At 34.4% G+C, this 16,668-nt stretch overlaps 1 protein-coding gene across 1 annotated transcript in view; it reads left to right on the top strand.

Moving 5' to 3' along the window:
• The window catches only part of tbc1d32 (TBC1 domain family, member 32), a 49,471-nt gene that overhangs the window by 23,817 nt on the left and 8,986 nt on the right, over positions 1–16,668 (top strand). Inside the window, exons 26-32 of the mRNA XM_048207397.1 lie at positions 1,869–1,962; positions 2,635–2,760; positions 4,213–4,296; positions 7,971–8,040; positions 11,032–11,147; positions 12,410–12,564; positions 13,946–14,086. Of these exons, the coding sequence (XP_048063354.1) occupies positions 1,869–1,962; positions 2,635–2,760; positions 4,213–4,296; positions 7,971–8,040; positions 11,032–11,147; positions 12,410–12,564; positions 13,946–14,086 (786 nt within the window). The remainder of the gene's footprint in view (positions 1–1,868; positions 1,963–2,634; positions 2,761–4,212; positions 4,297–7,970; positions 8,041–11,031; positions 11,148–12,409; positions 12,565–13,945; positions 14,087–16,668) is intronic.

Raw genomic sequence — 16,668 nt, 5'->3', positions numbered from 1 at the left:
TGAAAATGACATTCATGGCATATAGAATGAGTTTCTGGTTGATGACTCAACACATCTTTAGGTGATAATCATGACTGGAGCTACAAACAACAAAAAAAAATCCCTTTAGCCTTTTGTTTTTGACAAACAAAGCCCTTATGCGTTATTATTTTGTTTTTCATTTGTTTTATAATGAAATCAGACTCTTGATTTGAAACTGCAATAAATATTTATTATTGTAGCAAAGGGGGAAAATTGTGATCTCAGAAGGTCAGACTAAATATTCTTTAAGTAAGCTGTCTTTCAGTACTAGTGGCTAGATTGTTTCAGACCAAAGGCTGGGTTGTAGTTAAGTTATTGATAAATTTATTTGTAACAATTTTTTCTTAGAATTTCATGATCACCTACTGGAGTGCCCTTGATAGCCACCAGAGGGCACTCCACCCTGGACTTTTGCCACTATCACGGACTCGTATAGAGGGTATGCACGTGACGTCACCGTCGACCGTTACGTCTGCGGTTACGCCCACTGAGTGGCACAAAGACAGTCAGGCAGCATTGGTTATTAGCGTGAATGCAGCGAAAAACACACAAAATGCATCCAAAATGGGAATGAGCTTTGTGATTGACTGTACAATTAGCTTTGACACAAAATCTGAGGTATATATTTAAAGAGTGCCGAAAGCTACAGAAAAAAGCAGCAAATGGATCACTGCAATTCACAGAAACAGCTGGACTCCAGGCAGTTATCATTTTGTGTCAAAATATTGGATTTTGAGGTAAAATCATACCGTATATATTGTATTGTTATATATTGTTGACAAATTATCAATTAAATATTTACCATCATGTATTCTGCATAATTCGGTGTTTTTAAATAAACACTGACAAAAACTATACAAGTTTTAGGGCTGGACGATTTGACGATATATATATAACATTGATATAAGTGATTACTCGGATTTAAACTTACCTATATTATAGTTATGTAAAATATTCACAGGCAGATTTGCTTTATGTATTTCCCCGGCGTCGAAATCAGACACACATAAATGTCAGGAAACACGATTCCTGGCTGCATGTCAATATCCATGGATTAGGTTTATTTGACAAGTTGTAAGAAACACTTTCGAGCCCAACCTTTAGTGTAATCGTTTGTTTTACTCGCGTTTTCGCAGTTTCCCCTATTAAATCCAGTCACGCAGCAGGTTCTTTTGCCACTCAGTCCAGCTGAGGGAGCGCGTTCCGGCGGGAAAGTGACGTCGATGCATACCCTCTATTCCCATAACCCACTGCCCGGACTTATCAGCCATGATTGCTTTCAGCTGTTTTCACTCATCTTGTTAGTTTCTGCCCATTTATACCTGGTTGTTTCTGTCATTTGTCATCGGGTTGTTGTTGTTGTCACCATGCACTTCTGAGCACTCTCCCTGGTTCCTTGTTTTCTGTTTTTGCTGGATTTTGACCCTTTGCCTGGCATACATATATATATATATACAATATATATACATTATCTCACAAAAGTGAGTACACCCCTCACATTTCAGTTACCATTTTATTCTATGTTCTCAAGGGACAATACTATTGAAATGAAAATTGGATATACTTTAGAGTAGACAATGTGCAGCTTGTGTAGCAGTACAGATTTGCTGTCTTCTAAAAATAACTCAACATACAGCCATTATTGTCTAAATAACTGGCAACAAAAGTGATATATATAAATTACGAAGTTCAAACTTTTGAACTTTGTTTTTTTGTCTTTAATAGTTTATGAAATATAATAAAAAAAACGTGATTTTGCAGCTTTAAAACAGCTTTAAAAAAAAAAAAAATATAACAGGAAACCACAGTGTACCATATTTATAGAAAGTTTTCCATCTGTTCCTTAGGGAAGTGACCCTTACCCATGGCCAATGGTGTCTGCCTACCCTCTGCCCAAGTATTACATCCTTGACGTGCCCAAGACTCTCCGCTCTAAACAGGGTAAGAACAATCTTTTGAAGCACTAGACACTATGTATGTGTTATTTTCCTAATTTATGAAAGCAATTCTCTTATTTAACTGTTACAGTTTGATTCAGTGTTTTACAGGGTTCTACTTTGTACTAGTAACTTGAAGGACACTTTCTCTCTTTATGACAGACTCATTTCTCTTCTTTACTGTCACGGCGATACATCTTTATTTCAATGTGACAGCTGTTTCCAGTTCAGTAAATAGGGACTAGAGGTTCTTAACGCCTAGTAAACACTCTTCCTTTAGGAGCAACCGTCAGTATGTGTATGAAGGCCTATTCAATCTCTCAGTGATGTTTCTTTAAATGTTTACTAGGCTTGAGTTGGTATATCATCATTTTGAAGGCCAAGTAGTTGGTAGTTACAGAGTCACAAAGTAAGTGGCATAAACTGTCATAGACTTTGTAAAGGAAATGAATTTATGTTTTGTACCGTGTTCATCAATGACATTTCTCACCAAAAAGTTTATTTAATTTTGTTGATTATTTCGCCAATGAAGATGAGATGGAAAAAGCTGTATCATACTGTTTACAAAAATAATATAAGAAAACAGGAAAATATCAGACATGCACATAACATTATATCCTAAAAAGTCTTTAAAACACAACACTGTTCAAAATGAACACTGCATATTTCTTCTCAGAGTCAGAGATCAGTGCTTTCTTGGCCTCGTCTAAAGAAACCGAGAGAGATGCTAGCTGGATGGATGACTGCAGGAGACAGTTCTGCAAGATCATGGCTACAAAGTCAAACACTCTCACTGGATACGGTATGAGCCACATTCAGCTCTGTCTAAAATTCACAGCAAGATCTCTAATCTTATACTGAGGTTTTACTGTATTTAAAGGTGTCAGTAATGAGAAATCAAATTGCAAACAACATGTCTGCCCAGTCACCATGAGTTAATAAGGGGTGTGATGAGGTAGGATAAATACCAACAGGGTCCCAAGCACAGACGCTTATCCTAAACATCAGAAGATCTAACAATATCCCATCCTTTTCAGCAGCAATCCTATCCTACCACAACCCAGTCATTTTTCTTTGCATAATTCAGTGCAGATTGTTTTGTGATCCTATCACGGTGTAATGCAGGCTTTGCAAAGAGGCTGTTATTGAAGGCGGGGCAGCACAAACTATATCAGGCTCGACAACAAAGCTGCAGCTCGTGAGTCAGTGTTGTTACTCATTTCACATGCAAAGAGGGCATTTACATAGAGGTCCTAAAGGCACAACAGCACAAAGTGGCCTTTTTAATTTTAAGGGTCAGAGAGATAGTGGAAAATCATAAAAAACTCAATTATGACTGTTTTGGCGAATTAAAAGTGAACCAGAGGGAAAAGTACTGAGAACTTTGATGTACAAATAAAGTAATGGGAAAAACAAATAAAACGATAAAAAATGTATGAAATGACCCTTTTAAATTCGAAACAGAGCTCTCTTGCATTATATGTTCCAACTTTTATTTATTTTGGAAGAGAAAGCTTATAAATTAATGTATTCAGGATCGCTGATTCTGTTGGACCAGTTTCTGTAAATGCAGGAAAGATTGTTTACAATGTGTAGTGCGCACTTGATTTTTAGACTTAAGTTATTGACTTTTATTTACAACACACCTCGATGTCTATTACAGTACAGTAGATCTTTTATTTGAATTTTATGGTCTGATCTCCACAGGAAAGACAATAGATTTTTACATTAAATTTAATTTATACATTAATGATGAAGCTACTGTATAAAACCCTCTTGAACCATGTTGTGTTTTTCTGGATTAAAAGTAGAATATTTTGAGGATCTAGTACCTTTGTGATGTTTAACACTGGCCAATATCTCAGTACATGCTGTTACTGTATGCCTGCCAATGTCTTATTCAGTGTAACACACTTTATTAGGCTTTTCTGCATTGATTTAAAGTGGTATTCGAGTAAAAGCCACTCAGTTAGGACAGGGTATTTTCTCATTGTGCCTCCTGAGTTCTAAACATTGTTGGAGTTATGCATTTCCACAAACAAGACAAGCTACACTATAGAAATAAGATTTCAGGAATGGTTTCGTGTGGTAGCTATGTATTTAAACTCAATATGCTAGCTCAAGACATTCTTTGATTTCTCTAGCATCCACTCTTTATATGACAGAGGCTCTTTTGCAGGAGATTTGAGGTTTGATTCAAAGGGAATTGCCTTGACGGTTCAGGTTTCCTCTTTTCTGTTTGCTGCTCTCGTAGTACTTGCTGATCTGTTGGAAAGGGTCGTGCTGCATCTCTCTTCTTCATCCACCGACTGCTTCTTTCCACCGGCAGAATATAAAGGTCAGTCAAAAGCACTTCAATGTTTAATAAAAGGATATTATTTTTTTATTTATGTGACCAACTTGCAGCCAGCTAACAGAGATACCCTTCACTTCTGATGGTATGTATTGAATAAGAAAAACACAAACATATATGTGAATATACCTTTGTGTAGTGCAGCCCTGCTTCTCATTACTGTACATTTAAAGGGTTAGTTCACCCAAAAAAAGAAAATTGTAATCAATTACTCAGCCCACGTAAGCCTTTCGTTCATCTTCGGAACACAAATGAAGATATTTTAAATGAAATCTGAGAGATTTCTGTCCCTTCATTTACCACTTTGTCGCTTCAGAAAGTTCATAAAGAGAATGTAAAAATAAATAGTGATCGACCGATATTGACTTTTTTTTTTAGAACCAATACCGATAATTTGTGTGTTTATGTGCCCGATAACCGATATGTAGAACCGATATTTATTTACTGTTATACTTCTGTGTTTTGACACGATTACAACACCACTGAACTGAACAAACATTTTATTTACAACAATCACTCCCTCCTTGCATAGAAAACAAAACAAATCTTATTTATACACCAATAAATAGTGGGGTCTGAAAGTGCAAAAAATAAAAAAGTGCACTGTTACCAAACTGTTTTTGTTGAAAATTAGTAGTCTTTCATGTTCATTTTAATCTTCATATTACAAAAATAATTTTATTTATAAAAAGCATCAGCAGAAACACTAATGTTAACAATAAGCAAAATAAATTTAGAATGTCTAATGTTTTCAAATGGAGAAAATAAATTAAAGACAGGAGTCATATCAACTTTGCAGAAATATAATACTTCATTTTAAACTACAGTTTTAGTAGATTTATAAGCTGTTTAATAGGCTAAAGAGTGAAGAATAATTCACTGGATAATGTTAAATAGCTGAATAATATTCTCTGGAATATTGGAATATAACAAACAAAACAACGGATTTTATTGCATTTCTCAACTGGTATGTTATATTAGAATTATTAATAATGTTTTTGTCATACTAGATTATGAAATATCTGCTGACAAAGCTCTGTTTATCTATGCATTTACACAGAACTATACTCAAACTGCGATCGCTCGCGGAGATAATAATTCATTTCCATAGAGTTGTGTTTACTTGGATGTATATTACGAATTAATGGTTATATAGTAAATGTTTATATAATTACTTAAACAAATGAATCTTGTTAAGTTACATGCGGTGGCCATGCTGGAGCATTTACTGAGCATCAACCCACTGAGTGAACAGCAAAAGCAGACGACTTCACGAGACTAATGATGAGCATAGACAACAGAGAAAGAATTAAATTCAGCGCTTTTATTTCCAACGTGCTCATTCATGGCTGTATTATTTAATTCATGCAAGTTACATCTTTATTGGGACAGGATTTGACAGATTATCGTGACTCTGTGTGCTTGTCTCTATTTCTTAGAGACAAGCTGCATAAACTAGCTACATTTCAGGCATTTATGTAACACATCTAATTTGGGCATAAATGGCTGTTATGTTAAAAAATGTTTACTAATTACAGCAAAGCAGGTAAGTATACTTTACCTGTGCACGCCGTTGTCTCGTCTCCCCTGTGCTGTAATGGTGATCCTGTGCGCAATTCTCAAAACACCCACAAGATGGCAGCGATTATAAGTAAATCCGATATTATAAAACCGATATCCGATTATGGTAAAATGCTTAAATATCAGGGAAAATATCGGTAAATCGCTATATATTGGTCGATCTCTAAAACTAAACCATATGAATCATCTGAAGTTTGTCTGAACAGATTGAATTGAAATGTACTTGCTTGAAGTGCGTCAATGTTTATATGTGAATAAAACCCTAAATTAAATCTGTTCATCATATAAAGCGATCGTGTCTCTTCTGAAAATTTTGACTGAAACGCTCAATTCATACGGATTAGTTTTACGATCTCTTTATGAACATTTTGAAGCGTTAAAGTGGTAGTTGCTTGGACTGTCAATGAAGGACAGAAATCTCTCAGATTTCATTAAAATTTCTTCATTTGTGTTTCGACAGTGAACAAATGTCTTACGTTTTTGGATCAACTAACCAAAACTACAAATATTTTAAGATTGGATGTGATAGTGTCACCTTGCACAGTAGTTTTTAAAAGACAAATTGCTTTCTGCTGTACACTTTCTGCATCCCACCTGGTTAGGACATGCTGTTTGATCACCATGGTAAATTTATTGTAAAAGTCCTTCTGGAAGACATTTGTCAGCTTTCTATTCATGCAAACAGAATTATTTAGAAAACAGGCGAATAGTTGAGGCTCTGTGGGTTTTTCATCTATTAAACATAATGGTTCTTAGAAATAATATTGGTCATGCTCTTTTGTCTAAATCCCAGCTGCAAGTAAGGCATGAGCTTGATTAATGTGACCACTTCAAAAGAAAGATCTGACAAAATTCACACCCCTCTCAACCTATCATTGTTTTAAGATTTATAATAAGCCATTACAGTTATGATTGTTCCTTTGTATTTGACTCCATGACATCAATTAATCATCTTTCAAAATGTCTTCTCTCTCAAAACATCAATTTTTCTTTTTAATCTCAGAGAGCTGAAGTTTTCATACTTTGAAAGACTTTTTGATAACTCTTTGTTTGAGTATAGTAAGGGTCAGGAGTCAGTTAACTGTGGAGATTATTAGTGGTTTGGGTTCTGAGAAGCTCATGAACTTTTAATTTAATGACAAGCATCTCTATTCATTTATGTGTGAAGTCCAAAGTCTGAGACAAGTAAAAATGCTTCTAGCATTTTTCTACCTTAATATATTTATATTATATTGGGATTTGTGTAGGAATAAAATGTGTATGATATTTTTTAAGCAACAATTTGCCACAATCTGTATAAACGATTTGAAATCATACAGATAAACAGTAGTATTTAAGTAAATATGATTTGCTACTACAACAAGAAGACACAAAATGTAGCTTCAGGGTAAACATTTGAGTGATAAATGAATTGGTGAGCGAGTTCATTCATATGTGAATTTATGTGCCTGAACCAGTTGCAAATGCCCCAACTTCCCAAATAAGATATATGGGTACATGCAGATGCCTGACATTGGAAATATTATGATGTTATGTTACATTAGCATTTGTGTCCTCTGTATCCTCACCTCTCATTTAGCAGAGCAGTAGGAGCGAGTTGTCATGCTTCATCTCACTTAGCCGTTCATTTCATAATCGCTGACTGATGTGAGCAGCAGGAAGTATGATTTGTCATTCAGTCTTAGCCCTTCTCTCCTATTGGTTCATTTGCCAGCCAGTCAAGACCAGTCACTTCACAAGGTGCACATCTATCTGCATTATGTCATCATTACAATCCTGACATTGTTGTTATATTAATGAGGATGGAGGAATGGCCCCATAATTATATCAGTGGGCCCATTTCTGTCTCACCAAGGGCATTTACTCAATTAAGGCGATTCTTAAGCATGATGAATGTAGATTACACAGCTGATGTTGATTTGTGGGTAAGCTGATGCTGAGATGAAAATGTATTATTTAACAGCACATTTTGCCGTGCTCTTTTGCTACTCTGTGCTCCATTTACCAAAATTAAATGGGTATTTCAAGAGGGGGTGAAAAATGGGAAGTCATTTCTTTTCTCTTTTTTTGGTTTTTAGTGGTGGACCACAGTGTAAAGACTCGAAGCCTGTCGTCTGTGGAGCAGTTAGGTGTGGGGATATCGCTCAGGTAATATATATTACATATCCAGGCTAATAGTTTGAGTAAGTAAACCAACTTTTAAGTGATTTAAACACTAATGTACCTTTCAGTAAAAATGTCCTTAAACATCCTTAAAATTAATTTACTTAGAAACCTTATTATTATTAATGGTATTAAAGTAAAACATAATAATGTAATTATTAATAATTAATTATTATTGATTATTAATTTGTAATTATAGTGATTTTCATTGCAAAGCAATCTCCTGATGCCGTTTAGAACTTTTCTTCTTAAAACAACCAATCTTTCTCTGTCAAAACACATTTTAGAAGATATTTATTTGCAAATATTTAACTCGCCACAGCAAGAGAAGGCTATATTCATAATCTATGGTAAAAATACTATTATACACATTGATCTTTTGTATTGTTATGAAAACTAAATCTATAAAAAAACAAGTACATTTAATTATAGTATATACTACAAAATGAAAAGACATTTCTTTTAAATGTATAGTGCAGCTTTTTAATGAGGCAACAACATATGATAGATAGGACAGAACAAGTTAGGCTGTTAATAATCTTTTGTTGAGCGAAGGTATTATAATATGAAAGGAGATATATATCCAGAGAGATATATCCAGTATAGAGCGAATGATGTGCTTGAAGCAACATGGAGTCACACCGAGCAGCGCTCCGTATTGAAAAGGTCAAAGCACAAAGGGAAGAGATATTGATGCGTAGTGTTTTATATCTATGAGACACTTTATTGAGCCTTTTCTTTTAACAGTTTTAAATTTCAGTTACTGTGCGCATGAAGAACAATTCATAGTGATCTCTACTTCAGTGTTGTGATCTAATGCCGGTAGAAAGATGACATGATTTAGAAATAGCAATAAACTCCAGCAAGTTAAAGTCTTTTTATGCAAAACCATAGACCTTTATCTACACATAAACTATAATAATGGAAACATTGATCTTGGAGTGAGTCTCATCGTGTTACTCTTGTTACCTTAAAGGGATAGTTCACCCAAAAATGAAAATTTGGTGTTTATCTGCTTACCCCCAGGGCATCCAAGATGTAGGTGACTTTGTTTCTTCAGTAGAACACAAATGATGATTTTTAACTCCAACCGCTGCCGTCTGTCAGTCAAATCAGTATTTATCAGTATCAGTCTGTCAGTATTTATATCATTTTTTACCTCTAAAACACCTCTATGTCCAACTGCGTTCAGCACTCGGTTAGTGAGGTCTGATCGCGCTCTGACAGCGGCAGTGATGTCTCGCGCATATACTTCAATGAGTGCTAGACATCACTGCCGTTGTCAGAGCGCGATCAGACCTCACCAAGCGAATGCAGAACGCAGTTGGACATAGTGGTGTTTTAGAGGTAAAAAATTATATAAAACCTGTTCGGTTTCTCGCACAAACCGATCGTTTCGTGTCTTAGGACATCAATGCGTCGTCACAAGCTGCAGGGTTTAATTTGGATTTGTCTATGCAAGGTTTTTCGACTTATTGATCCAAGTTCCCATTCACTCTCATTATTCGGCTGACAGACAGCAACGGTTGGAGTTGGAGACATCTTGGATGTGCTGGGGGTAAGCAGATAAACATCAAATTTTCATTTTTGGGTGAACAATCCCTTTAACGCAAGAGTTTCCTTTAACTTAACGACTTAAATATTCATTTGTACCTCGCATTAAGCTATTGAATGGCTTCAGAAGTCTTGGAATATAGTGCATGAAAACTTTATGGTGCTTTACAAATTATTCCTTTAGTGGGGCTTAACAATAACACAGAATAGTATGCACAATATCGGACGCAGCTGTGGCGGGGATGATTTTTGGTGTGGTGGCCCGCCACGGCAGAATGAATGTAGCCGAGACACTCGAATGTATTCTGCTTTAAAGGGCATGACATGGATTTTTTGTTCCTTAAGGTTCACTTATGTTAATAAAGTTAACAAATATACTATAATATGGAAAAACTATTATTTTCAACCTTCATTCTGACCCAGTCTCTGAAATTAATAGCCGGCTCCTTTAAGGCTTGTTAGTAAACAGCCACTGTTATGATTGGCTAACATCATTGAAAACAGTTTTATCGCTATTGCATGCAAGTAAGTGTTTTGAAAACATTATCCATATAAAACCGTTGTTTACAGACAAAGCATTATGAAATCTTACGGTTTGTAATGCAGGTGCTGTCAGATCCAATTCAGTTGGCTGATTCATCCTTTGAATAAAACTTTCTCTGTGAACTCTGTTACACTAAGATCTCGTTCACAAAACAAAATGCTCCAAACAAACATATAATCCCTCCACGCGATCTGGGATGCTATTGAAATATACCATCCACTTGTTTTCGGTGCTGGCATCCTTTTGAAGTCTGTACAGAGATGCAAACGAGCTGTTTAAACTGAACGCGTCAAAGCGAACGTTCCTTTACTCTTCCATTTGTCCTGTTGTCGACAGATTCAAGTGTGTGGAGTATGTTAGAAACTAAACGCGCATCTGTATACTGTATTCAGTGTAGAAAGAGTCAGTGATTATAATGGGTTCTATTTGCTTTTGACGCGACGCAATTCTCAAACTCAAATTCTCTTCCTTCTCAAACAGCTTTACTGAAAACCACTATCTTTCTGCGGTATGTCAGCACACTAGTTTAACTCAATATGAACCCATTTAGAAATTTTGTCTTGAGGCAGTCCACAATGACTGTAATCAGGCAATGCATTCTAGTGCTCAGCCCATTGGGATAATTGTAACTCTCTGTTAACCTTCATTTGGTGCTGTGTTTCCCAGGGAGAGACTGTACATGCATGATAAAACTGAATTTAATTCGGTAGTGAAATTTGTTCTTATTAGTCAAGAAATATTGCCTTGAGAAAATTCTAATTATGTAAATGTGCATAAGTTGGTGTTTTGGGAAGAACATTTTATTGTTGAATGGGGTATTAAATGAAGCTGCCATGTAAAATGTGTGTGTGTGTGCTGCCGTGTGTTTGTGTGTATAGGTATGGCAAGTTCCTGAAGCTATTGAGAGAAGATTCAGAACAGGATCTGTGTCTTTTGCTAAAGCACTGTCAGGAGTTTCTCTCTCAGCAGCGAGTCAAGGTCACCTCTGAGCTCTGTATCCTTCTCATTACAGGTTATTCCTGATATCAGTCAAGTGACATGCAACTTATTGCAAGAATTCTGATATTTTACATTTGTTTTGCACAATATTGTCATTTGCTGTAGAACATATATAGATTTATGGTAATGTGGATGAATCACAATTGAAAGTTTAGAATCAGATCAAATTAGTATGTGTTTATGTATCTACCTTTGACAGTTGATAGGACACGTTTTCTGTTTTCAGTTTTGGAGTGAATTTTGAGTACTAAGCATAATTGGATACACAAGCCATTGTGTTATATAATAAAATATCAAACCAAATTGCATTTATTTTAAAGAAATACAGGCAAAAGTTGAAGAGTTTTTGTTAGTTTAGAACAATAAAACAAACAATACATACACTAGCGTTCAAAGTTTTTGTGTTTAAGAAGTGTTTAAGTATTAAATATCTTATGCTTACCAAGACTGCATTTATCTTATCAAAAAAGTAAATTTTAATACAGTTTAAAATAACTATTTTCTATTTTAATATATTTTAAAATGTAATTTATTCCTGTGATGGTAAAGCTGAATTTTCAGCATCATTACTCCAGTCATCAGTGTCACATGATCCTTTCTAATATTCTGATTTGCTGCTCAAGCAACACTTATTATTATCAATGTTAAAAAACAGTTGTGCTGCTTAATATTATTGTAGAAACTGTTAGACATATTTTCAGAATTTTTTTATTAGTAGAAAGTTCAAAATAACAGCATTTATTGGAAATATGAATCTTTTGTAATATAAATATCTTTACTGTCACTTTTGATCAATTTAATGCATCTTTGGTGAATAAAAGTAATCATTTCTCTTTTTTTTTTAAACTCATACTGAACCCAGACTGTTGAACGTTAGTAAATATTGTTTAAAAATAAGACAAATTAGCATTTCAACACTTTCTGGTTGTCAAGCATTAACATGTTTGTCCTTTGCTTGGATGCCTGTGGACTTAATTTACTGGATATAAGTCATTGCAAAAAAAGCTCAGAACTCCTTAGAAAAGCTCAAGTATCATTTGCTTGCAGATGCTTCTTGGTTTGATGGTCTGTATCTAATGATGTGACATTCTTACATTTCTTCAATAAGTGTTACTTAAGTGTTCAAATTGTTTTTGGTGCCACTATATCGCATTTCAGCCATCAGTTCCTGTTCTCTAGATATTGGCATTAGCAACAGAAAAACTCAGATAGGTCAACCTCTAGAATGTATTGAAGATTCCTTGACCCAGGTGTCAGCCTATTTTCAGGGCGGTTATCCTGGACACGATTGGTTTGCCTCCACAGTTTTTCTGCTCATGCACGGCGACGTGGGCCGCTCTCTGAGTCTGCTCTTGCGTTTCTCCCGTCTGTTGCCGTCTGCCTTCCTGTGGCCCCCAAGACTGCACAGCTCTGTGAGTTACAACCCGTTACGTTAGTACGGGCATTCATTGTTTCTCTTTCTTCTCATTCTTGTCAATCTTCAGTATATGCTGCTGGAGTAGCTATTATCATGTCTGGAGCAACAAATTGCACACTCGACACATTAAAGGACTAAAGGACCCCCCCCCCAAAAAAAAAAAAATTAAAATGTTTCAGTTAATACTTTTATTCAGCAAGGATACATTCAATTGTTAAAGTAAAAAGTTTTACATTGTTAGATTAATAATAAATCAGCATATTAGAATGATTTAAGTAATATTTCACAATATTACTATATTTTTTAATCAAATAAATTCAGCTCTGTTGAGCATAAGATACTTCTTTCAAAAACATTTATTTAAAAAAAAAAAAAAACTTAACTGCCCCCAAACTTTTGAACACAAGTTTCATTTTGGGTGAACGATTCCTTTAAATGTTTCAAACTTAGCCATTAGTGCAGTTTTGTAAACTAACAACATCTGCATCCCTCTCATGTTTAGTAATATTCTGAATTTATATGCATACTGTTGTGTAGCTCCCATATTCATGTGCTGTAAACAAATCTGAGCATTTTGACCTGCATTATCATTCTAATCTCCATTTGCATAGCAAAGTTAATACTGGGAGGAAATGCGGGATATCACGATATTACTGGGGCATAGTCATTACTGTGGTCCCCATAAAATGTGGATGGAGCAATCTCGCTCTCTTTCTCGGAACAGCGGATTGTAAACAGAGCTCAGTTAATAGAGTTTCAGCTGTAAAAATATGTGCAGGATATGATAATGCTCCACACACACAAGTTCGTCTGATTACAATTCCATATTTCTGTGCTGTCAGAGTGGCCGTGCATGTAAATCATTCAGAGACAATGATGAGAATCAGAAAAAGACAAGACGCAGTCCTCACATTCATCACAGACAGGGCGACACAAGCAGCTAATAAAAGCTGGGCCATGTCATTAGCACCTGTGGCGTTTTGTTGTTTTATATAGTGGGCCAGTACCCTTGAAGGAAGAGTTTATCAAAAAATAAAATAAAATGCTTTACTCACCTTCACATCTTTCCAAACTCATACAATTTTCTTTCACCTGACAAACACAAAAGGGAATATTTTGCTTAATGTTAAAAATGGGAAAAAATAGCATCATAAAAGTGATTTTGTGTGTTATTTTATGTCTTCAGAAGTCATATGATAGCTTTGTGCGGAGAACAGACTATAATAAAGTCATTAATTACTGAAAATCTTCCCCTTTGCAGAGTTGCACACTCCATGATTGGTTACGACATGCAAGAACCAATGCTGCTTAGCATCATTTACACCACACCTTGTGCAATGCATCTTAAGTTTCTTCACTTTTTTTCCGTATATTAGGTGCATCTCCCTATAGAGATTGCTCAATCGGGCATTCATCCGATCTACTCCTGCACCGCTCATTATGTTGAGATGCTTCTCAAGACCGAGGTTCCTCTGGTTTTTTCGGCCTTCAGGATGTCTGGCTTCACTCCCTCTCAGGTGCTCTATTTTAAGTATTTCATTAGGAAATGATATTTTACATTTTTATTTCACTCCAATCTCATCTGTTGGTAATTAACCAATGAGACCTGCCAACCTTGATGCATTTTGCATCGCAGGTATGCATTCTGGTGTTTTTATCTTTGCAAATTTTTAAACTTATATCTGTTTATTAGTTTGTTGTCAACAAAAAAAGAACCAATAATGTCTCCTCATTGGTTTTCCACCAAAATAAAAATTGTGTCGTTTGAAAATCTTTGAAAGAAATGAGAATGATTAAGAAATTAAGCCCTGAATATTATTGTTCTTTTAATGTTAATCACTAAAATTATTATTATTATTTTTAAATATGCAATTGTTTTACTGTACAATAGAATTATTACTATAGTAATATATTATTTTAGTGTTTTGTTTCATTTTTATAATTTATTACAAGAGAAAATATTTTATTAATAACTACTGAAATATTATTAAACATCAATAATAATAATAAATGTGTTACTTTTGTTTGTCTATGGAACAGGAATAATTTTGAAAAACCTCTCCATACAATGAAAGCATATAGTCAGAAATTGACATTGGCATTGACTTGTCTGAATTTACTTAATAATAATAATAATTATTATTATTAAGGGGCATAATAATAATAATAATAATAATATGGCGTGGATGTCCTGGATCTCATGGTATGTTACTTTGTCACGAATCTCTGTGGGAGTCACATCACTGATGATCGCTGGTTGAATTTGTGTGACATTGCCAGGCTAGAAATATAAAGATGCAAGGACATTCTGTTATGACCTGAATGACTGGCAATCTTCATAGACGAACGCAGTGATTATTCAGCACTACGCTTTCTCTGGGGTTTATATGCATGACCTCAAAGCTCTGCCTCGAGTATTTTGTCAGATTTAGTCAGATATGACCTTTTCTAGCAGTCAAGGACAAGCATATTGAAGAGTAACTTTGTTTTTTGCATTTAGTTTATTTATTTTTATATTATTCATCGTTTGCAACACTCTCAATAGGCCTGGATCTTGCTTAATTCCTCTGACATGACTAAAAAATGTATTTCTCTGCTACTGGTGTTAGAAAGGTAGCTATACTTTCTGAATATTTTTCAAAGCTGTTTTGGAAAAAGCATTTTTAAATTATTAAAACGCACACTCACATACACATACACCCATCTAAATAGATGAGCAATAAGCTTAAAATCTTTCTGGGCAACATGTTTCCTTTCTCTTTTTTAAGGACACAGAAGTACTCCAGTATAATAAGAGGCAATTTAATTTTTGTAATTTGTCAGTAATGTAATTTAGTGTGATATGATCCATAATAGTGACAGTCTGCATACTTTTAAATCCCATCTTAAGACCTACCTTTTTGCCCAGGCTTTTTTATGATTTACTACTTATTTTATGATGCATGTGTGTTTTAAGTTGTTGTGATATATAATGTATATATATATTGTTATTGCTTGTTTACCTGTAAGGTGACCTTGGGTGTTTTGAAAGGCACCGTTAAATAAAATGCATTATTATTATTATTATTATTATTATTATTATTATTATGAAGGGGAAGCAGAAACAAGGTTTCAGGATTCAGTAGCATCAGTAAAATATTTGTTTACATTATGGTTCTTACATTACAAATTAAACTGTTAGACTAACCAGTAGAGGAAGATTGCTGTAATTGTCATTTTCTGGTACGTTAAGTCATTGATTTAGAAGCAGTGTGTTAAGATTTTCAGATTTTTTATAATGTTAAGTCCAGTTTCCCTGAAGAGGACTGCTACTGTGTTGTAATTGTGCGCTTATGTTTCAATTTAAAATGGCAGTGTTTACAATCTTCAAAAGTAAAAAATCAAAACAAGCAAAAAAAAAAAAAAAAAAAAAAAAAAAATGCAGAAAAGTAGCTTCATTGTCAGTCCCATTTCCCCTCGTCTTTCCATGATTTTTTGTGTGGTCTATACTAAAAAATACCAATAAATAAAATAAAGGCAGGTAAAACATTACTCATAACATGGACATGAGATTGATTTTCAACAGTTAACCGTTAGCATCTGGGTCAGTAAGATTTTTTTTCAAGTAATGAATACTTTTACTCTGCAAAGACAATAAATTAATCAAAAGTGACAGTAAAGACATTTATATGATTACAGAAGATTTCTATTTCAAATAAATGCTATTCTTTCTAATCATTAAAGAAGAAAGAAAATGAAGAAAATGTATTTCTACAAATATGGTTTCCACAATAATATTAAGCAAAACAGTTTTCAGTATTAATAGCAAAAAAAAAAAATCCAAATCAGCATATTAGAATGATATCTGAAGGATCACATGAGACTGAAAACTAGAAGAATAACGCTGAAAATTCAGCTGTCATCACAGAAATAAATTACATTTTAAATTATATTAAAGTTATTTCAGGAATTTTGTAATATTACTGTTTTTATTGTGTGTGTATGTGTGTTTACCTTTTAGCTTTTTGAAGTTTGTAGGACTTTTTAATTAAAAGTATTCCAGTCTCTCAGTTAAATATGTATAATTACTAAGTATATGTATAGAAATGTGTAAAACAGT

This window comes from Megalobrama amblycephala, linkage group LG11, assembly GCF_018812025.1.
Source record: "Megalobrama amblycephala isolate DHTTF-2021 linkage group LG11, ASM1881202v1, whole genome shotgun sequence".
In the NCBI taxonomy this organism is placed as follows: Eukaryota; Metazoa; Chordata; class Actinopteri; order Cypriniformes; family Xenocyprididae; genus Megalobrama; species Megalobrama amblycephala.
The sequence above is the reverse complement of the archived record's forward strand: the minus strand, read 5'-3'. Positions and strand labels throughout refer to the sequence as shown.